This window comes from Globicephala melas, chromosome 20 (genome assembly GCF_963455315.2).
Source record: "Globicephala melas chromosome 20, mGloMel1.2, whole genome shotgun sequence".
In the NCBI taxonomy this organism is placed as follows: Eukaryota; Metazoa; Chordata; class Mammalia; order Artiodactyla; family Delphinidae; genus Globicephala; species Globicephala melas.
The window spans coordinates 39,976,272-39,997,026 of NC_083333.1; the positions used below are offsets into that span (position 1 = coordinate 39,976,272).

At 56.0% G+C, this 20,755-nt stretch overlaps 2 protein-coding genes across 4 annotated transcripts in view; one reads left to right on the plus strand and one right to left on the minus strand.

Moving 5' to 3' along the window:
* Positions 1 to 4,436, plus strand: part of EZH1 (enhancer of zeste 1 polycomb repressive complex 2 subunit) — a 31,705-nt gene extending 27,269 nt beyond the window's left edge. For 2 of the 3 annotated variants that reach the window (XM_060290118.1, XM_060290119.1), the window contains exons 17-21: positions 127 to 222; positions 632 to 713; positions 1,175 to 1,255; positions 1,672 to 1,756; positions 2,662 to 4,436. In XM_060290118.1, the coding sequence (XP_060146101.1) occupies positions 127 to 222; positions 632 to 713; positions 1,175 to 1,255; positions 1,672 to 1,756; positions 2,662 to 2,725 (408 nt within the window). In that variant the 3' untranslated portion in view covers positions 2,726 to 4,436. Of the gene's footprint in view, positions 1 to 126; positions 223 to 631; positions 714 to 1,174; positions 1,256 to 1,671; positions 1,757 to 2,039 lie in introns of all 3 variants that reach the window. The other variant, XM_030840062.2, reaches the window with a different exon arrangement.
* Positions 4,437 to 4,738: 302 nt separating this feature from the next.
* On the minus strand, positions 4,739 to 20,323 carry CNTNAP1 (contactin associated protein 1). Its single transcript, XM_030840055.2, has 24 exons — positions 19,603 to 20,323; positions 18,637 to 18,738; positions 18,349 to 18,542; positions 17,752 to 17,899; positions 17,456 to 17,659; positions 16,660 to 16,844; positions 15,897 to 16,040; positions 15,039 to 15,300; positions 14,426 to 14,575; positions 13,996 to 14,167; positions 13,424 to 13,530; positions 13,158 to 13,277; positions 12,585 to 12,788; positions 12,226 to 12,382; positions 12,013 to 12,140; positions 11,529 to 11,714; positions 10,085 to 10,306; positions 9,588 to 9,827; positions 8,332 to 8,685; positions 8,044 to 8,171; positions 7,490 to 7,583; positions 7,057 to 7,302; positions 6,901 to 6,948; positions 4,739 to 6,062 (listed from the first exon to the last, which is right to left on the minus strand). The coding sequence occupies exons 1-24, from the start codon at positions 19,667 to 19,669 to the stop codon at positions 5,794 to 5,796; spliced, it is 4,131 nt and encodes a 1,376-aa protein (XP_030695915.1). The 5' UTR covers positions 19,670 to 20,323; the 3' UTR covers positions 4,739 to 5,793.
* Positions 20,324 to 20,755: the final 432 nt, after the last annotated feature.

Here is a 20,755-nt window from a genome sequence, read left to right on the forward strand (position 1 = left end):
TCAGATCCTCTTACAGTTACTAGCTCTTTCCACCCTGCTCCCCGCAGCACACATGCACGTCCAGCACGCATCCCCCACTGGCTCGCACACGCCCTGTAGTCTGAGGTTTGACTCCCTCTTCCCCAGCACCTGCTGCTGGCCCCCTCAGATGTGGCCGGATGGGGTACCTTCATTAAGGAGTCTGTGCAGAAGAACGAATTCATTTCTGAATACTGTGGTGAGGTGAGTGCTATCGGTTTGGCCCACATTCTTATCTGGGGAGATACTGATGAGAAACCCTGATTTTCTGTGGGCCAGACTTCTGTGAATTAATCTCTAAATAACTCAGCTGAGTTCTCATGTGGCCTCTCGGGGGATGCCATAGAACGGTTTGCAGTCCTGAAACAAACCACTCTTTCTTGGGCTTTTTGGCAAGTCAGGCTACTCAAGGGGTGCGGGCAGGAGACTCTGTCAGCCTTAGTGCTGGTCAGCCTGGGTGGGTGGGGATTGGGAGGAAAGAAGCCGAGCTGTCCGTCCGACGATTCTCATCATGGTCCTCAATAAGCCCCCTCCCAGCCCTTTCTAGAGGCGGGGTGCGGTGCCCTGAACAGACAGCCACATCCCCCTGTTTGTTCCTTGTCTGTCTCTGCAGCTCATCTCTCAGGATGAGGCTGATCGACGAGGGAAGGTCTATGACAAGTACATGTCCAGCTTCCTCTTCAACCTCAACAACGGTAGGGAGGCTCTCTCGCATCCCCAGGTGGTCTCGGGCAGGTCTCGCTACCACATTCCCCTGGTCGTAGTACAGGTTCAGGTCAGCTCTGAGTCTTCCAGCAGATGCTCAGAGCACAGCGGTGAAACTGAACTCAGAGACTCCATGAGCCATAGTTCACTGGCTTTGGGAGAACCTCCATTTCCGGGTTGTGTTTGTATTCAGAGCACCGAGCACTTACACCTCAGAAATCTCCCTCCCCAGTAGATGGGAGGGGAGGTATGTGCTTCCAGCAAGAAGAGGGGCACCCACGGGGAGCGCTTCCACACGAGGCTGGTTTCTAGCTCCTGTGGGTGTGCTGGCTTCAGAGGCCCCCCTGCATTGTATTGTTTCTGTTACAGTTGAGTTGATTTCAGACTCAGGCTCAGGAAGCTGTAGAGTTGCCTGGTGAGCTCATGGTCTTCCTTGGTTTACTTTATACAGATTTTGTAGTGGACGCTACCCGGAAAGGAAACAAAATTCGATTTGCAAACCATTCAGTGAACCCCAACTGTTACGCCAAAGGTGAGCTCCCGGTAACCTGGGAGGTGGGGTGGGAGGTGGATGCTTCATTTACTATGATTTCTATCCATTATTCAGGTTTTTTCACAGCTGAGTTATTTCTGTGTCCAAAGATAACCATGATTCACGTCTGGTATCATTTTGAGCCTCTCTCTCTCAGTTTTTCAATCTGCTTTTTTCACTGGATACACTATAAACATTTTCCCCAAAACATGAGTCTTTTAAAGATAATTCTTTCCCCCATCACTGGCCAGAATAACAGATCTAAAAGCAGAGAGACAACTACCTTCATTGAGTACTTTCTAACTCCACTTCATGTATGTTTCCACTGGGAATTTGGAGAAAATCAGCCCAGTCTCACTGCTGACTGTTGACTTGGAGTTAAGTAGAAATCTAGCCTTGGGTTTATCTTGTTTCAGTGGTCATGGTGAATGGGGATCATCGGATTGGGATCTTCGCCAAGAGGGCGATTCAGGCTGGTGAAGAGCTCTTCTTCGATTACAGGTGAGGCAGCCAGGAGTAGTCCTGGGGAAGTGACCGTAGAGGTATAAGGCGTGGCTGTTGAAACTGATTTGGGGGCTTAAGGTGAGCGATACGGATGAAGGAGAAGATCTCATGGTGGGCAAGGCTTTTTCTTTGTTCTGATCTCTGATGCCTCGCCTCAGAAGCGGGAGCCTTGTAAGCTGCTGGTAGGGAGTGGGAGGGGAAGTGAAACGGGAGGGGACTCCTTATTTTCAATCCCAAAAGCCTTGCTAGTAACCTGGTTCCTCCTCCTGCTTTGGGACAGGTACAGCCAAGCTGATGCCCTCAAGTACGTGGGGATCGAGAGGGAGACCGATGTCCTTTAGGCCTCCTGGGCCCCTCGCCAGCACTTATGGTAGCGGCACTGTCCTGCTTTCATGCACACACCACTGCTGCCCCAGTTTCCTGCACTATGTGTCTCCCACACCGAGAAACCCCTACCCGCTCCCTCTGTAGTGAGGCCTCAGCTGTGTCCAGCGGGGACGAAACTGTCTCAGTGAGAGGGGAGACAGAGGCAGCTAGGGCTTGAGCTCCCAGGAGAGAGTTGAACACGTGGGAGACCGATCTCAGGCCTCGGAGGAAGAGAGCACAGGCTGGGGGCGGGTGACTTACGCTTGAGTTCTCATCAGCTACCCAGGCTGTGGGCCTCGGGAGTTAACTTGGACGGTTCCTAACAAGCATTACCCTAACTTTCCAAATCGAGGGTCCTTCTGTAGTTGGGTTGCCAGCATATCTCTCTGTGGTCCTAAGACCTGGAGAGGACAGGCTAAGTGAAGTTTGGTACCTGGAGCTTATGAGTGGTCAGGGTTAAAGGCGAGCCTGGCGGGCAGCACAGACCGAACTCAGAGGGGAGATGGGTCATCTTACTACCTCTTTCCTCCTGACAGGCTTCAAACTGAAAGAGTGTGGGTTCTAAGTAAAGATATTCAATGCTGGGAGAAGGAAAGCTGAGTGCCATCCTTCCACAGGCAGAGAGTGAGAACCAGCCTGACGACAGTAATTAAACTGCTAAGCTTGGGGCCCAGCAGGCTTTGAGAAACCTTCTCTGTGTACTCTGGAGATGGATAGACACGTTTTCAGATTCCCGGGAGCAGGTACCAGTGCCCTGTCAGCCCCTTCCAAAGTTCTGGCTTAGCGACTGCAGGCAGGCATTACGCCACCACTGAAGAACGGGGGTGGGGGGCGGGGGTCTGCAGCCTGGGTGTGATGCTCTGGTTCCCTGCAGATGTAGTTGTCTTCAGGCCTTTCATTCCCCTTAGAGGCTGGGAGCCACTCTTGCTCCTCTCTTCCGGGTACAGGGGTGCAGGCCTGGACTAGAGAGGGGGGAGGTTAGTGGTTGATTACTTTCCTGTCTGTAGCCCCTGCTGTTGGAAAGGACAGTATGTGTTTGGAGGTGGGCAAGGAGCTCCCAAATTGCACGTGTTTGGGATGGCATCACGCATGCGGTGCAGACCGGCAGAGGGTATCTGAAGTGTCGAGAAGCAGGCCGGCCACCTGTGCCAGTTCATGATGCTGTTCTTTCTGGGATTCATGCAAAGCACTTTATTTCCTTTAGAAGGTCTATAGATTGAGGTGGAGTTTGAGCTGAGGTCTCTGGGGTCCCTGCCCAAATCTCGTTCCTGAGGGAGGAGGGGGAAGGAGACAGTGGAAGACTCTCCTTCAGTTCTGTCTTATGTCATGGTGGAGGCAGGAGGAGCTGCCTTGAAACAGAAGAACTGAGTGAGAATGGCGCCAGCTCTGAGAGCCGCCCCTGTGTCAACAGCTGGTGCTGAGCTGCAGGGAACAAGGAGCATTGTGCTGGGGAAAAAGACATGGGCAGGTACAGACGGGCCTAGGGAGTGTTAGGTACGGGAGCGGGCTTCTCCCTTCTCTCTGGGGAATTAGAGCCTCTCTTCCCCAGTCTGTGTTGACCACCCCCTTCCTCTAACCCCACTGGCTGTCCCATGAAGCAAGGAGTAGGGTTCCCTCTGGCCAAACTGTCACCTAGGGATTTTTGTGGAACGTGCATGCACGCACGTGCGTGCACACACACACACACACACACTCTCACATCCTCTCACTCACCACACTTGTGGGCACACATGCAGCCAGCACTGAGCACACGCCTAGCTAGTTCCTGACAGAAGCCTCTTTCCACCAGACTGGGCCAGCCCCCACTATGATTCTGAAATCTACACCTGCTGTGGTCTGTATGCATTGTGTACAGGGGACACCCTCTAGCTGGACTGTGGGCTCCAAATTACTCACAAATTATAGGGAAAAACCAGAGGCAGATGAAGGAGGAAGAGTTAGGGCTGTCTGAAATGCTGGGGGCTGGCTATAAGGAGAAGATGGGGGGAAAATTACATCCAGCCTTTGAGAGGCTAGGCTGACCCCACCCTTCCCTCCGTGTACAGAATCACTGTGGTTGATCCCCTCCCCCAGTGTCAGACCACTACTACTGCTGTTCCTCCAGCATTCCCGTCCTTATCCCCTGCTGTCCCCCACCTTTGAATGACGGGTCTTAACCCCTCCCCCTCAGACATGTAATGATGGATGGAGCAAGGTGGTGGGGACCGGCGGGGGGAGGCTGGTATATGTGCGGCTCTATTGCCAGTGAATTTCACGCACTTTAAAGTCCTGTGGCTTGTGACCTCTTATCTGAATAAAGTGGTAGAATCCATTTTGGCAAGTTGTGTACTGTGTGCTTCGGGGTCCAGGGACGGACCCTGGAAGGATCCAGGGATGGTGGTACAGGGGCAGCTCGGGCTGAAGCTGTAGCATTCTGATCTCCGCTTGTCCACGGAGATCTGGGGTTGGGGGAGATCTGGGGTAGGGGGTTGGCAAGAAGCAAGCAGGCTTCCAGTAGGCGATGCAAGGATTTTGAGTGCTCCCCATAGAGTTTCTGGAGCCGTCAGATTAGCTGCCTTAAAATCATCCCACTGTGCCCTAACCACGACGCCAGCTACCACACACAGACTTAGGCTCTGTCACTCTGCTTTATTAGAACAGCTCCAAGTCTGAGAGCACAGCTTCAGAGTGGAGGCCGGATCAGGCTTGGGTGAATGACCGGCAGACCTCATGAGACTTCCAACACAGGAGAAGCACACTACAGACCGTGGGCACAGCACAGGACAGGACAGTCGATTGATTTTTTCTTTTATATATAAACTGATAATTTAAAAAATTAGAGTAATATATAGAGTTTCTCTAGAGAGAGACTTTGCAACAAAAAATATATATAAAGAATATGACCTCCGGGACGAACGAAGCAGCATCTCTGAGCGGAGGAAAGAGGGCTCCTCATGCATTGGAGAGGGGGGGCCAAGCCTTTGGACGGGCACCAAGGCTACTGCATATCTTGGAAGAGGGAGGAAGAGTAGAGGGCTGGCTAGTCAGCGTGTCTGCGTTATTCTCTCTACGTTGCAAGTTTTTTATGGCTTTGGCTAAGCATGTAAAGCAGTGGAGGTACTAAGGTGCTAAACTGAGGCCTCTCGGTCTCTGTAAAAAACAAAAAACGGGGGTGGGAGACATCAGTGAAGCCCTCCCTAATCCCCAACTGAGTGGAAGCCGATGGAAGATGTTCTGCAGGGGAGGGGGGAGGCTGGGGGGTATGATTCAGCAGCCTCCTCCCCCCATACCCCGTGCATCCCTGCAATCCCACACATCTGTCCCTGCTGAGATTGAATATTTGAAGGGAGGCAGTTAATCTCCCCTGCACTCTGTTGTTAATCCCCGGCAGCAGCTGGGACAGGGATGGCAGGAAGGGCCTGTCTTAACCCCATGAGGCTTCTCTGGGGCAGGCAAACCACCAGGAGCCTGGGGACATGGGGACGGGCAGGGCATTGGTTTAGGCAGTGCGGCGCAGCCACTCCCTTTGGTCCCATCTGTGGCTCTGCCCACCACACTTGGCAGGAGGGAAAGCCTCTGGGTGAGCAGAGCCAGCTAAGAGGAGCCAAATGTCCCTGACGGGTGGGGCAGAGGCAGGGATTGGGGAATTTGGAGGAGATGGACTTGGTCCCTGAAGCCCTTCTCCTGATTCATTCGGACCTAGACTCCTCCAGGATCTGGGGTAGGTTTTGGTCCCGGGGGCCAGGGGCTGGGGCTGGAACTTGGGTAGAAGCTGGTGTTGGGGCCGGGTCTGGGGCTTGGGCCGGGCCTGAAGTAGGTAGGGGAGGTTTGCTGCCAGGGTGGTAATCGTGAGTGGCCTTGGGCTCATTGGTGTGGTAGGAGCCCTTGTAGCGATGATTTTGCAGATAGAAGAGCACCAACATTCCCACCAACCCCAGCAGCAAGAAGGCCACCAAAACTGAAAGAGAAAAAAAGGAACAATTCAGGGCAGATCTTTGGGGTTTCACCTATATACATACACACACGTATGCTTTTGGCCTAAAGCATACATGTACAAGAGTGTCAGCTGTATGGCCACATCAAGCCGTTCTTAAGTATCTGGTAGGTCTAAATTCCTGGCTCATCCCCTGCCGTCTTCTGTTTGTAACATTCTCTTTCCACATCCCTGGTACTTACCCCAGTTTCTCATCCCTCTGGATGTTACTGCACCCCCATTTCCTCATCCCTTACCTTTAGCCTCATTTTATTTTTTAATTTTCTTATAACAGTTTTATTGAGATATAGTTTACGTACCATAAAATTTACCTTTTTATAGTGCAGTAAAGCTCCTTTTAATAAACAGTTCCTGCCTAATTCTGGGACCTTTTAGATATTGAACACCTGACTTTGGTGGAACATAATGACCATGACCCAGCAGATAAGCATGTGACTTAAGCTGCTCGTCAGGAAGTGGAGATTATCTGATCCACAAGGTCATAAAGTCAGATGTGACCAGCAATGGACTGCCACTGAGAAGAGATGGTATATGGGATCAGGCATTGATGGACACATCACTGTAAAAGCTTAGCCCCATTTTGATATTTCATTTCAATTAAAAGTCTATAGCATCCTCAGACATTTAAAAATCTCCAACCTGATTATCAGCTACCTTCAGCATAGCCTGTCTCATCCTTCTGGGCGCCACCATGCACCTAGTGCCTTCACCACCCCTCAGCCCTGAGGATACGGGGCAGGGAGGCAACGCTGACAGCCAGAGGGTAGAATGAGGAGGTCAGGGTAGTGACTGTGCTACTCACAGCCCAAAAGTACGGCAACCCATCCGTCATCGTGGTAGTACGGGAAGTCTGAAAAAGAGAAAGCACCAGGTAGGAGAAGCCGCCTCCAGGTTAAGAATCATTTCCTTTCCCTGTTGTCCCTCTCTTCCCTTCCTTTATTGTGTCCCAGGGATGTACCTGGGGGCAGATACCAGGGGTCCAGCTCAGGTGGCACCTCTGAGACGAGACGTGGCATGGCCCCGCAGTTAGACTCAGACAGTTCTCCCTGAACGCGAAGGGCCTCAGCCAGCTCCGAGGTCATGGGTCGAGGCGTTCGGAAGTGGCTCTTGAGGGGGGCCACATTGTTGAATCGGACACCAGACAGGCAGCCCGAGAAACCTGGCGTGTTGTAGCGCTGGATCTCCGGGTCAATCACTCCCGTCTCTGAGGGAGGGGCAGCCCAGAAAGAAACGGGCTTGGACCACCAATAGCGCTGCCCCCTCTCACCATCGCTAGCTTCCCACTCTTTATCAGCACCTTCAATGCCACTCCCCGTCCTTCACTCCCCTCCGGGCTCCAGGGACTTCACCCACAGCTCCTTACCCAGAACGCCCTCTCAGCCCCAGCTTACCCATGACGCGCCCCAGATACAAGGCCTTGGGTGAGTCCAGCTGGCTGTCCACCAGCAGTGAGAACTTCTGCTCTGTCAGGGGGAAGTAGTCCACCTGAGTGGGGAGGGGAAAGGAGGTGAGGGAGGGAGAACCGGGGGGCAGACGTAGCCCAGGCCAGGCTGGAACTCTCCTCTCCCAGTTGGTGGTGAGTCCTAGCTCAGTCCCAGGTGGGGAACCCCTGGACCCAGACATAGGATTTGGTATTAAAAACCCAACAACCTGGTTTTGAGCCCTGTCTTCGCAGCTTACGGTGGTTTGACTTCGGGGACACCACCTTACTGTCTGAGCCCCTTTAGTGATTTGTCAAACGAAGACAAGAAGAAGAGCTGCCTACCTGAACCACCTCACAGAGAGGTTGTGAGGTCCCGTGAGATTACACACATGAACATCCTCTGTAAACTGGAACGTGCTCTACAAATGCTAAACGTTTGGCATTTCCCACTGCCGCAACCTAGATGGCGAGGTTGTGGTCTGAACCGGCCCGCCTCCCTTGTCCCCCTCCCCCTGCACGCACCTGGATGAAGAGGTTGCGGTAGACCCGGGTAAGGTTGACGCTGTGGGGCTGGCCGTCAGTCACGGGGCGGGTGGTTAGTTGGTACACGTAGGGACTGGTGCCCAGCTGATAGCGCAGCTGCAGGGTCCCTGTAGGGTGGGGAGGAGGAAGAGGGGGGTCTCCTCTCAGCTCCCAAAGCCCCCACCTTGTAAGAGCACCTGAGTCCTTGTATTGGTCAATCGATAGTTACGAGAATGGAGGGCACCCAGAGACAGCTGGAATTGAGAGCGAGCGCCTCGGGGGGCTTACCGTCTTCCTTGATGAGCACAGCCATGTAGTCACGCACAAAGGAGCTGACATAGAGCAGGACGGCGGGGGCGGAGTGGGTGCTGAAGCTGAAAGACACCTCCTCTCCAGTGACATTATAGACGGGTCCACGGTAGCCCGGCACCGGCCGGCCAGGCCGCGGGTAGTCAGGCAGGCGGTACCCAGGGCCATGGTAGCCGGGCGCGTAGCCGGGAGTGTCGTAGCCGGGGACGTAGCCGGGCTCGTAGCCCGGCACTGGCCGGCTCAGCATGTGGGAGAACTCGCGGGCTGCGGAGCGCAGCGCTGACTGGAGGTTATAGCGCATCCAGGTGCCCGGCTCAAAGAAACCGCCAATGTCTGAAGGCAGAGGGAGTGAGGTCAGGGCCCCTGTTCCCACATTCAGACGCTGTGTATGTCATCCACACACACCCTCTGGCACATGTCCCCAGTCTCAGCCACCACCACAACCCGTCTCCCTTCACTTTTAGGTCCTCTGGCACCCCCGTATCACGGAATGGAATCCTAATATCATGGGAAATGTAAAAGGTCATCTAATCCAACCCCCGCGTTTTACAGCTGGGAAAGCGAGGCTCAGAAACGGGTAGCTACTTGCCTAGGGATGCACAGTAAGGGGACAGTCAAGATTAGAATCGAGATACCATAAGCCCATCTGGTACACCTGCCACTACTCACGCTTCCGAACCAAAACCAAAGGTCTTCTGTCAGTCCCTTAGTCCCTGTATCTCCCTACCTCACCAGACTTCTCCCACCAGTGACCTCCCTGCTCACTCATCCCCCTAGACCAGCCTTAGGGAGGCTGCAGTCTGGGTATATGTGCAGAATCTTGCTATGGTGAATGTCAAGGCTTGCCTTAACCAAGGACCAGGTTGTAGACATGTTTTAGGAGTGAAGCGATTGTCCAATAGGAAATGGCATAGGAGGGCGTCGTGCAGCCTGGGGGGATATGCTTGCAAGGGGGGTGACCTGTGTTCCCTCGGTGACAGTGGGAAGATGGGGAAGTTATTTGCTTGTTGCTTTTTATCTTTTTCGTGCCAGCTAGCTGTACCATCCCTTCCTTGCCCCACTTTATGCCTTTGGAGTCACCCAACATCTTCAACTGCCTGACTGCCCCAGCTCAGAGCACAGGAGCCCAGGACGACCACAGTTTTCCCCGATGCTGACTTTGTGCCCTCCTTCCTTTCCTGCCCTCCCTACATCCCATTATGGCTCCCTGTCCTCCCATAACCAGCAGCACTAACCGTGGTTGCAGTATGGCCCGTCAAAAGCCGTGAGGTCACAGTCACAGGTGTAGTAGCTGTAGCGCTCCACGCAGCGGCCTCCATGGAAACAGGGGAACCGGGGGTGGGCGCAGTGGCCCGTGCAGTTGGGTGAGGTTCCCTCAGAGGCATTGGCACGGCCCTCCAGGTTCAGAGTCACTCCGTTCAGACGCATAGCCCTCAAGCAACCCACGAAGGGCCGCCTCTTAAGCTCCGCAGATCCTGGGGAAGGTGGGCAGGTCAAGAAATGGGTGTAGAGCCAGAGACAGGGATAAGCATTGGGGTTCGGAAGGGAGCCAAGGGGGCTAGAAGAACAGAATAGATGCCAGGGACTGGAGAGGAAAGGTGGGCCTTTGGCTCACTCTTGAGGTCGAGGGGATCGGGACCTAAGACACAGGGTTCCTGGAAACAAGGAGAGTGGCCTTGAGAGCGGGGGAAGGTGTCAGAGGCTTCAGACCTGCCTCTGGGTTGCTGCTCACCAACATAGAGGGGCTGGTCGTACTCCAGCCAGATGTATGTCTGCAGGGGCATCGGCCGCACCACCCAAGGCCGGTGATCCACGCGGAGCCGGGCCTGCTTTACATTGATTTCAGCCCGGACCAGGTGCCACTCGTCATCGTTGAACTCAAAGTCATCGGAGTGCACTGTCAGGTTCTCATCCCCATTCCCCACGTCGAAGGCGAAGACCACATCCCGGGATGCTGGACAACGTTGGGGGTTAGGGGGAGAGGACTCAGACCTCCAAGATCCCTCACAGGTTCACCTGATACAACCCCTCTTCTTCACCCTTTGGAGCTCCTTGAATGTCCCTCCAATCTGTCTACAGCCTGGGACAAAACCCATAAACTGCTTAAAACCTCATACCCTGGACTTCCCTGGTGGCGCAGTGGTTAAGAATCCGCCTGCCAATGCAGGGCACACGGGTTCAAGCCCTGGTACAGGAAGACCCCACATGCCGCGGAGCAACTAAGCCCGTGTGCCACAACTACTGAGCCTGCACTCTAGAGCCTGCGAGCCACAACTACTGAGCCCACATGCCACAACTACTGAAGCCCGCACTCCTAGAGCCTGTGCTCCACAGCAAAGAGAAGCCCCCACAATGAGAAGCCCATGCACCGCAACAAAGAGCAGCCCCCGCTCACCGCAACTAGAGAAAGCCCACTCGCAGCAACGAAGACCCAACGCAGCCAAAAATAAATAAATAAATAAATGTATAAAAAAAGAAAAAAACCCTCATACCCCTGGTCTCTCTCAAATTCCCAGATCCCTGGAGCCAGCTTCCCAGCCCCACTTCTCAGGTTAGAAGCATAGCTCATCAGGTAGAAGACCCCCACACACCAGGAGTCCAGCTTCCTTACAAGTCAGGGACCTAAGGCCCAGAGAGGCTAAGTGGGCGCTCGGGGTCACGAAGCCAGCTGTCAAGACAGAGCTGGGGGACTTCCCTGGTGGCGCAGCGGTTGAGAGTCCGCCTACCAATGCAGGGGACGCGGGTTCGATCCCTGGTCCGGGAAGATCCCACATGCCGCGAAGCAACTAAGCCCGTGCACCATAACTACTGAGCCTGTGCTCTAGAGCCCGCGAGCCACAACTACTGAAGCCCACACGCCTAGAGCCCGTGCTCCGCAACGAGAAGCCACCGCAATGAGAAGCCTGCGCACCACAACGAAGAGTAGCCCCCGCTCTCTGCAACTAGAGAAAGCCCGCACAGCAACGAAGACCCAACGCAGCCAAAAATAAATAAATAAATAATAAATAAATTTATATATATAAAAAAAAGAGCTGGGTGTAGAAGCCAGCGCCATCTGAAGCCCTTTCCATGCTGCCTCGCAGAGGGGCATCTTACCCCTTGTCACTTGTCCCAGCCTCCACCCACCCCACACCTCCCCAGGGATCTTCATCCCCCGGCAACGTCTGCCTGCTCACTGTTGAGTTCCACCCGCACGTAAGGTCGGCGCCACTGGCAGTAAGGGCCCCCTGCATTCTCTAGGAAGACTCCTGAGGGAGCCGAGGTCCTGAAGTAGAAGGAGACATCAAGGCTGTGGTTGGCCTGGATTGGGGGAAAGCGCAGTGCAGCCCCAGTGTGGAAGGCGATGGTGTTCCAGGAATTTCCTACAAAACCAGATGGAGGAAGGCCTTGTCAGCGAGGTAGGAGGGGAGAAGAGTGAGGCAGCCTCAGGTCGGGGGGGAGACAGGGCAAAAGGGGACAACTAGGGGTCCCCAGGGAAACTTAAGGCATGTAATGAAAGAGAGGAAGGTGCCGAGGAACAACACAGGTGTGGGCATATCACACCAGGAGCTGGGGTGTCTGGCAGTGTGTCCTAGAGACCCCCAGTGGATCAGGTAGCCTAGATTTTGGAGACTGGAGAGCTGACCCTGGGAGGGTACACAAAAAGGGTCTGTCACTCACGATCACCATAGCAGCGCAGAGGCCTCAGGAAGAACTGGGCCTCCGAATTGGAACGGTTCGTGTCCCCCACCACCACCTGAGTGACAGGCAAATGGTCCACAAAAGTCAGCAGGCCCTTGTCGGTCCTCCTGTGGGGACAGGATGTGGTGGCTCAGCCTGTGCCGCTCAGCGGTCCCTGGCGTCCTGCAAGCCCTGTCCCTTTGCCCCCTTTACCACTGGGGCTGGTCGGCGTCACAGTTACAGTGCAGAGCGGGGTCCACACAGCTCCGGTCCAGACCACAGGCACAGCGCTGAATGCCGGGCTGCGAGCCACCCCAGTAGAAGTGCTGCTCCTCATTGCGGCCGATCCAGAAGCTATAGGGGTAGCCTCCTGGGGAAGAGGTGCAGGCAGTCTCCAGGCCCTGCCCTCCATTAGCCTCTGGGCTCCTCTCTCACCCTTCCAACCAGCCCAGACCCTTTCTTGAGTCCTGTAGCCCAGGGCTCCCTTGAACCCTCTAATCCTCTTCTCCCAGACCCCAGCGGTCTCTCCTCCAGCTCTCCACCTTGCCCTCCCCACCCCCACCCCCCCTAACCTGCGGTGTTGAGCAGCCGGGAATTGTAGCAGGAGAACTCAATCCACTGTTCACAGTGCTGGGAAGCATTGGCCAGGGCACTGACTTCCTCCCAGGATGCGTTCCAGTACTGGACGGCCCCGAGGAATGGCCGCTCCATGCTAGAACCTGTCACCCGAGTTGTCCACAGCCTGTCATGCCTCACAACTGTCCAGGCCCGGTTCTCTGGGGGAGGGGGATGAGACAGAGCTGTGGCTGGAGACGGGCCTTCCCTACCCATCTCCCTGCCCCGCCCCCAGCACCACTACTGCAATCCAGAGACAAGAAACGTGGCCAGCAGCTCCATTTCAGCCCAGCTCTAGGCCCCCAACGTCATAGGCCGGAGATGAGACAGCTGGAATGGATCAGGAAGCTGGAATCTACCTGCAAGGCTAGATTACAAATCCCTGAGTGTCCCCTTCCCCCTCTGTCCTCCTTTACCCCCACCACCATTTAACCTCACTGGCCCCTGTCCACCCTTCCATCCTTCCATTTCCCCCACACTCCCGCATTGGCTCGTCAGCTGCCCCTCCACCACCCATCAGAGCCGCTTACCTCGGATATCACAGTACACTACAAATGGCTTCAGGGGGCCACTCCCATCAGGATCAATGGTGAAGTTGCCGGAAGTTTTCCCACTGAGCCGATAAGCCTCACAGGATTCCTTATACAAAGCTGGTCGGTGGTGAGGTGGGGAAAAGGCAGTTATAGGGTCAGGGGGCTAGGAGGGCCAGCCCTACCATCTCTAGCGGCCTTAGGATTGCCAGAAACCTCCTGACCTCCCCTGCCTCTGACTCTCCCCCGTACCCAAGCTGGCTTACGTTGGTGGCAGGTCTCCCCCTTGTAGCCTGTCAGTTCACAATAGCAGATGAAGTCATCCCAAGACTGGTAGCAGCGTCCGTCATGCTCACACATATTAGGGCTGCACCTAGGTGAGGGGGTCAGCACCGAGGGAAGGAGCCTTACGGGGAGCTTGAGCGTACGGTCTGATGCTTACAAGCTTCGCTCCCAGCTCCTGGGAGCACCAAAACCCAGTGCGAAACACACTCCACCTACCAAGCTTAAATGCTGGGGCATTAGGCAGGCCTCAGGGCTCAAGTACTATACTGTTTCCCCTTCCCCAAAGGAATAAATAATGCCTTACTTCCCCCACCCCCCAAATAAAACCCTCGAGGACCAAAAAGAGATGCTTCATTTCCATTCTGAGCATGTGTCACTTTAAGGGAAGAAATAGAAGGTGAGAGGTCAAGGAGGAATCATCCCCAGGTAGGAGACTTTGGAGCTGGGACCAGGAGAAGGGAGATCATTGAGAAAGGCCATTCCCATCATTGGGAGACCATGGAAGAGGGCTTTGGAGGGGTCACCTCTTGTAGGGAGAGGGGCTTCTGGATACCTATCAGTGATGCCACATGTGTCAAAGAGGACCTCAGCATAGTATCCAAGCCGCCGGCCCTCCACCAGAGTCAGGTTGACCAGTTGACCATCCACCTTGAGCAGCTCCATGCAGCCATGGAACGCCGTCTGGTTGGAGTGGCAGCCCGATCGACTGGCTGGCTTGGGACAACCTGGAGCAACCACCCCTGTGAGGCCCTCCCCAGGGGAGACTCCAGCGACCCTCCCCCAGGGAGATGCCAAGGGAGAGCCAGACATGAAGGAAGGAAGGGGGCTAGTAGACGATGACAGTGACCTTCCAGTCCCCAAGGCCCCAGAGGGACAAGAGGGATTTACTGCTACAAAACTCTCCATGTAGCCCTGTCTGGGTGGACTTAGATGGGGCCTTCCCACCCAGAGACAGGGGTCTAGCCAGGTCGGCCTCCGCTTACCTCCAAAGAAGTATGAGGTTCCTGTTCGGATCAGCAGTGGGTATGAGACCCTGACCTCTGCCCCCTCCACATCATCAATGCTGATGACTGCATGGTTTTCCTGTGCCACAAAATTCACCTCGTGCCAAAAGCCATCATTCAGGCGGAACCCTGGACAGGACAGGAGGATGGTGGGGGGGGGGCACCACGTTCTAGAAGAGGCAGCAACCCCACTCTGTGTCCTAACAGTAGCCTATGTGCCTCCCATTTTTACACTTATCAACCTGAGTGGTGACATCTCTGAATGTCTCTCTTCACTGTGTGGAACCCCAGTGGCTGACACAAAAGTCATAACTGAATGACACCTCCAGAGATCCTCCGGAACTGGAGAGTACCAGGATTCTCGGCCTTCCTGCTTCTCCTTAGCTCCTCAGATCTGCCCCGCCCTCCAACTCCCAGCAGCCTCCATCCACTCCCACCTTTTCCCAGGGCCCTGGGACCTCCTGCCCTGCTCCCTCCCCTCACTCCCTCACCCCTCTCCGGTGTGCAAAGGCTTCAGTCCAGGCCTACAAACTCCTCTGCTCTTTGCCCTTCCCTGGCCTCCCTGTGCCTCCCCCTTCCCTCCACCCCTCACCAGCAGCAAACTGAAGTTTCTTTCGGCCCGTCTGCACGATGGACACATTGACCTGCCCTTCACTGAGCATCAGCTCCACGTGGCCCAGCCCATCCCCCAGGCGGGAGAAAAGTAGCAGCCCGGTGAGATCCCAGGTACGGAAGCGAAAAGAGACTGCGAGGCGGCCTCGGCGAGGGAAGCCAGGCACTTGCACGAAGTTGTGAGGGCCTCCAAAGTTGATGGGGTGAGGAACCGGGTCCAGGCAACGGAATGCCACCTTACCCTAGGGACGAAAGTGAGGATCTGTCAGCACCCGAGCCGATGCCCCGCCCCACCTCTGTGAGGAGTGAGGTTCCCTGGATGCACCTCCCCAACTCCCCCAGAAACATGTCCAGCTGTGGAGGGGGTCTCCAGCCACCAAGTCGGCCTGCAGGACTCTATCCTGATCTACATCGTCTCCAGGGGCGACCGCTCCTTCCCTTCCTTCCAGCGTGGAGAGGCCATTTCCCGCCTGCTTCCCGGCAGCAGTGCCTGATTACGCTCCTGAGTTCGGGTGGGGGGAGCACCCACACCCACACACCGAAACAGCCCTGGGTTCAAGTCCCTCCTCAGCCCCTGCGCAGCTCCGTGACCCCTGGTGGAGCCACTCAGGGTCGCTACACCTTATTTTCCTCAGTTATAATTGAGGAGATGCTCAGACCGCACCGCAGCTTTTAACAGGGGGGTTGGGAGCTGGCCTTTCGCACTTCCTGTGAGGCAGGGATGACACCATCACCCCCACTTGAGCATCCCGCTGGGGAGGGGGGTCCTCGGCTTTTACATGATTGGTTCCAAGCGGCTTTGACGCCCCAGTCCTCCCAGATCCCCCGGCCCACTGGCCTCGAAGGTGATCCGCGAATGGCGCCGCACGGCCAGGTCCGCGATGTTGACTCGGTTGAAGATTACGTTTTCCATGCAGCCGCGGAAATTATGCCGATAGGCAAGGTTCTTCTGCGCGGCGCCCACCAGACCCCCGATGAACATCTGCGGGGCGGAGTGAGGAGTGAGTACACTGCAAATGGCTTCAGGGGGGCACTCCCATCAGGATCAATGGTGAAGTTTCCAGAAGTTTTCCCACTGAGCCGACAAGCGCGGCAGCGCGCACGCCTTTCTCACGCTCCCACCCCACCCCCGCCGTACACTGTCCCACGCTCCAGGCAGATTGAGTTTTATAAGACTTGAGACACACAGTGCCCCAGTATCGGTATTGAAGCTGGAAGCTCGCTGGGCCTCCCCAGGCTTGGGTTCTAGCCCTGACTCCACCAAAGATTGGCTGCATGCCCTTAGGTAAGTCAATGAACCTGTCTGGGATTCTTTATCTGCAGATCAGGGCCTGAAGGGGGCAATTTTCTCATCCTGTCCGATCCCCCAAATCCAGATTTCCAGACTCCATCTCAGTAGTTCTGGGGTGGAGTCCGGGAATCTGCGTGCTAATAGCAGCAGTAACAACAAAAACCCAGGCCTTTCTGGGAGTTTGCCAAGAGCTGCTAGCATATTCAGACACCCGAAAGCAGAGTCTTACCTCTGGTAGAGAAAAGTGCTGTCCCCCACCGGCCCACCCAGCATCCCACTTAACCAAATGGCTCCTCCCCTCTCCACTCACCTCGGTGTCCAGGTTCAGTCTCTCGAAGTCGCCATTGAGCACGAAGCGCTGCTCGTAGCCGTCCAGGGTGAGATTTGCTTCGCGGCCAAATCGGTCCACGCGTACGTAATGCCAGTGCTGGTCATTGAGGACGCCACCAGCGCTCACGGTTGTGTGACCGGGCCTTGGCTGGATGGGGCTGCTGCCTGAGGGTAGGGTGGGGCGGGGTCAGACCTGGAACCTGGAAAACCCAAGCGAGCCCTACTGCCCAGCTAGTCCCCAGGCAGAGCAGCAGCCGGCAGCACAGAGGAGGGACTGCCCAGGGCCCAGGGCAGCCAGGGAGGGTGGGCATACAGAGATTGGACCACCCTCAGCCTGGGATGGAGCAGTGGCCATTGGCCAGTATGGACTTAGAGTAAGCCATTCAACCTCTCTGAGCCTCTGTTTTCCTATCAGTAAAACTTGAGGCACGATAGTTGCTTCTACCTCATCATGTGGATGTTATGAAAAGCGATTGAGATGCAAAATAGTAACGCTTTAGGCGTGTGTGTATACGTATATACAACGTTTTTACAATGAGGAAACAGACTGGGGAAGTGCTTGTCCCGCTGGTAGGTGGTAGAGCTGAGGCTGGAATCCGCTTCTCCTGATCCCGAGTCCAGTGTTTTGCTAGCACCAAATTTTACACGAAAAAGGTGGGTTGGTCCAAACACTAAGGAAGGGAAGGATAAGGAGTGGGGTGCGGCTTCGCGGAGGAGGTGCAACAAGAGACGTGGGAGGAGAGCCTCAGGCTTTGCGCCGGGATCTCTGAGCTCACCCAGGCTCATGTGCAGCAGCAAGTGCGCCCCCTGCAGCTCGAGTGTCACGTAGTCGCCCTGGGCGCCCTCGGCGTGCAACAGGAGCCCGTCCTTCTCTTCGGTCTTGAAGCTGAAGGCGAACACGTCCCACAGACTCCGGCTGACCCCTCGCGGGAAGCGGTACGAGATGGCATCATCGCCATCGAAATAGAGCACGTCGGACTCTGCGCGAGGGGCACTAGGTGGGTTGGGGACCGGGGAGACTCTTTGTCTCCCGGGCACCACCCCCACCCCGCCCACGACCTCACACCCTTACTGTAAGGGCAGCCGTAGAGGCCGAGCCTCAGGCCGATCTTGCCGCGCGGGTTCCAAGCCAAGGGCACGATGCGGATGTAGCGCGCCGTGAAGTGGTAGTGCAGGTCGTGGCGAACCACCGCCGACTCGTTCACGTTACCGAAGAAGGTCTGAGGGGCAAAGGAAGAGGAGTGACCACGTCACCACCCCCTGCTTGTTTCTCCACAGCCTCCCAGTCCACAGTTGTCGCATCTAGCCAATCTCGACTTCTGGAAGGCAAACACTCCTTATCTCCCCTGCCTTCATGGCTTTACACAAACACAGTTTCCCTAGCCTAGAGCGTCCCATTATATCCTCAAAGGTCAACTCAGATGTCACCACCTTCATGAACCTCTCCCAGATTTTACCCTGAAGTATGTTAAACCCTGTCACTGGGAATATCTTGCACACATGGGGAGCCGACAGTCCCTCTGGACTGAGTCCTTGGGGAGGAAGTCACTGCTCCTCATCTGTGCCCTCACCACTGCCTGCTGCCCCTCCCCCAAGATTGTGCCCGGCCCAGCCCAGGTCACAGAGCTGAAAAGGTTCCCCAAGTGTGTGCGCAGGGAGCCTGGAGTACCGCGTTGTGCCCTCGCTGATAGAACGGTGTCCAGCTGTCCACTCGGTCGCCATAGAGCAGCATGTAACGTGTGACCCAGTCCCAAGAGTTAAAGGAGCCCTGCGTGGCCACAGCCCGGATCCGGTGCTTCTTCATTAGGTCGATCTGGAGCCAGGGATTTGGGTCTCCAATCCGGGGAGACCATCCGCTTATGCCTATAGAAGGGGCAAGGCCTTTCACCACTGGCTCCCCATTCACCTCCAGCCCTCCAGAGTCCCCCACCCCACCAGGGGGCACCACCACGCTCACCGTGCAGCCGGGCAAAACGGGGTGCGGTGAAGAGCCCATAGTAGGAGGAGGCACCCAGGGAGCGTGCATACAGGGGCCCCACCAGCTCCTCGTCACAGCCGTCTGGGTTGGGGGAACAGACATGTTGATCAGGGTGGCCCCTCCCAGTCTTCCCAAAGGCCCAGCACGCTGAGCAACCGGAGCTCTTTCTTCTCTCTCCCCCATTGCAGACCCAGCCCTAACTTAAACCATCTACTCAACCTGGTCTGCAGCAACAGCTGCACACTTCGGGGAGGCTGCCTTCTTCTTCTGGAAGAACCTGTAGGCCAGACCCTGCCTAGTACCAGCTGGGGTTCAGTACACCCACAAACACAATCCCAAACCTCAGCATCTTTTAGAACCTGAGTCACTCCAAGACACCAATCCAGCCCCAGCCTCAATCCCAGTCAGCAGCACCCACAGGCCTGCACCAACCCCAAATCCAGGCCTTGGTCCCAACCCCAGCCAGTCCAAGCACCATCACCAGTTCCATGTGCAACCTTAGCATCATAAAGGGTCACCAAATACTGCATGGATCCCAACCCCAAAATCCAGCCCCAGCCTCAGCCCCAAACTCTGGTTCCTGGGCCAGCTCCAAGCCCAGCCCCAGCCCCTGGCAAAACCTTAACCCTAGCGGGGTCACTGGCACCACCCTTATTCCCAACCCTCAAACCCAGGCACTAGCTCCCGCTTGGATCTCAGTCCCAAATCCCCGCCCGGGCCGGCTCTATCTTCAGCTCTGAGCCCAGCCCCATCGCCGGGCGCGCGCGCCAGCCTCGGAGCTGCATTGCGGAGCGCCGGGGAGAGGCAGGAAAGGATGAAAGCGCACGAGCGCGCGCCGGCCGGGAAGGGACCCGCGACCACCCAGCCGCAATGCGGTGCGGGACCCGCCCTGCAGACCTCAGACTCCCAGGCCCAACCCCGCCTGCCTGCGAGCCCCGCACTCACAGTAGCCCCAGCCCCGGGCTCCCGAGACCGCGGCGAGCAGGATGCAGAAGAGCCGGAGACGCATCATGCAGGGCTGACGGATCCCGGCGGCCGCCTCCCAGTGCCCGTCTCCGGCTAGGGCTCCAGTTCCAGCTCGGGCTTTCCTCCTGGGGTTCGCAGCGGATGGCTATCTCTCGACCCCTTACCCACCCCTCCCTCTTTCCTCTCTCCCCCAACCTTTCTCCCTTGTCTCTCTCTGTGCTGTTCCTGGTTCTCCGCTGTTCTCGCCTCTCCTTCCACCCTCTCTCTTCTCACCTCCCCCCTCCCCCAGCCTCTCTCTCCTGGCACGCGCCGCTTTCCCGGACCCCGCGCAAGCGCGCGCCTCAGCCCTACTGCGAATGGGCGGGGGTAGAGAGCCTCCCGTCGCCGGGAAATACCCTGAATAACCCGAGGCCGACAGGGACTGTGGCCGCAGGGATGGGGGAAGGGAGGCTAGGGCCGGTTAGGGGGTCCTGAAAAAATCCAAGAAAAGGGAGATGGAAGGGGAAGGTGCTTGGAGATGGGGAGAAGAGTAAGTAAAAGAATCTAACATTTTCTGACAGCAAATTATGCTCCAGGCACCCGTACTAGGCACCCTGTGAATTCTGCATTTTTACCTCACTCCACTTTGCAGATGAAAAACCTGAGGCTCAGAGAGGTCAGAAAACCTACCTAAGATCACACAGGTGGCTAGCAAACGACGATATTACCTGAGATCACACAGGTGGCTGCAAACGACGATATTACCTAAGGTCACACAGGTGGCTGCAAACGACGATATTACCTGAGATCACACAGGTGGCTGCAAACGACGATGTTACAAAACCCGTTCTTTTTCTACTGGCACGGTAAGGAGAAATTACTTTTTAGGACGTAGAATAGGAAAGTTAGGTAGAGACGGCCCACAGACCCTAATCCCCACCGCCCTCCTGGCCCTTCTCCCCGCCCCTTCCTTCCTGTCCCACTAGTTTAACTTCTGTACCCAGTGACTTTACCTCAGAAACCCGAGTAGCCAGAGATGGGGACTGAGCCCGCAAAGCAGGTGGGAGTGGGGGCAGGGGGGTAATGGTTACAGAGAGGGAGGGTAAGGTGAAGGGACGGGATTCTCTAGCTAGCACCAGGCCTCTGCCATGCT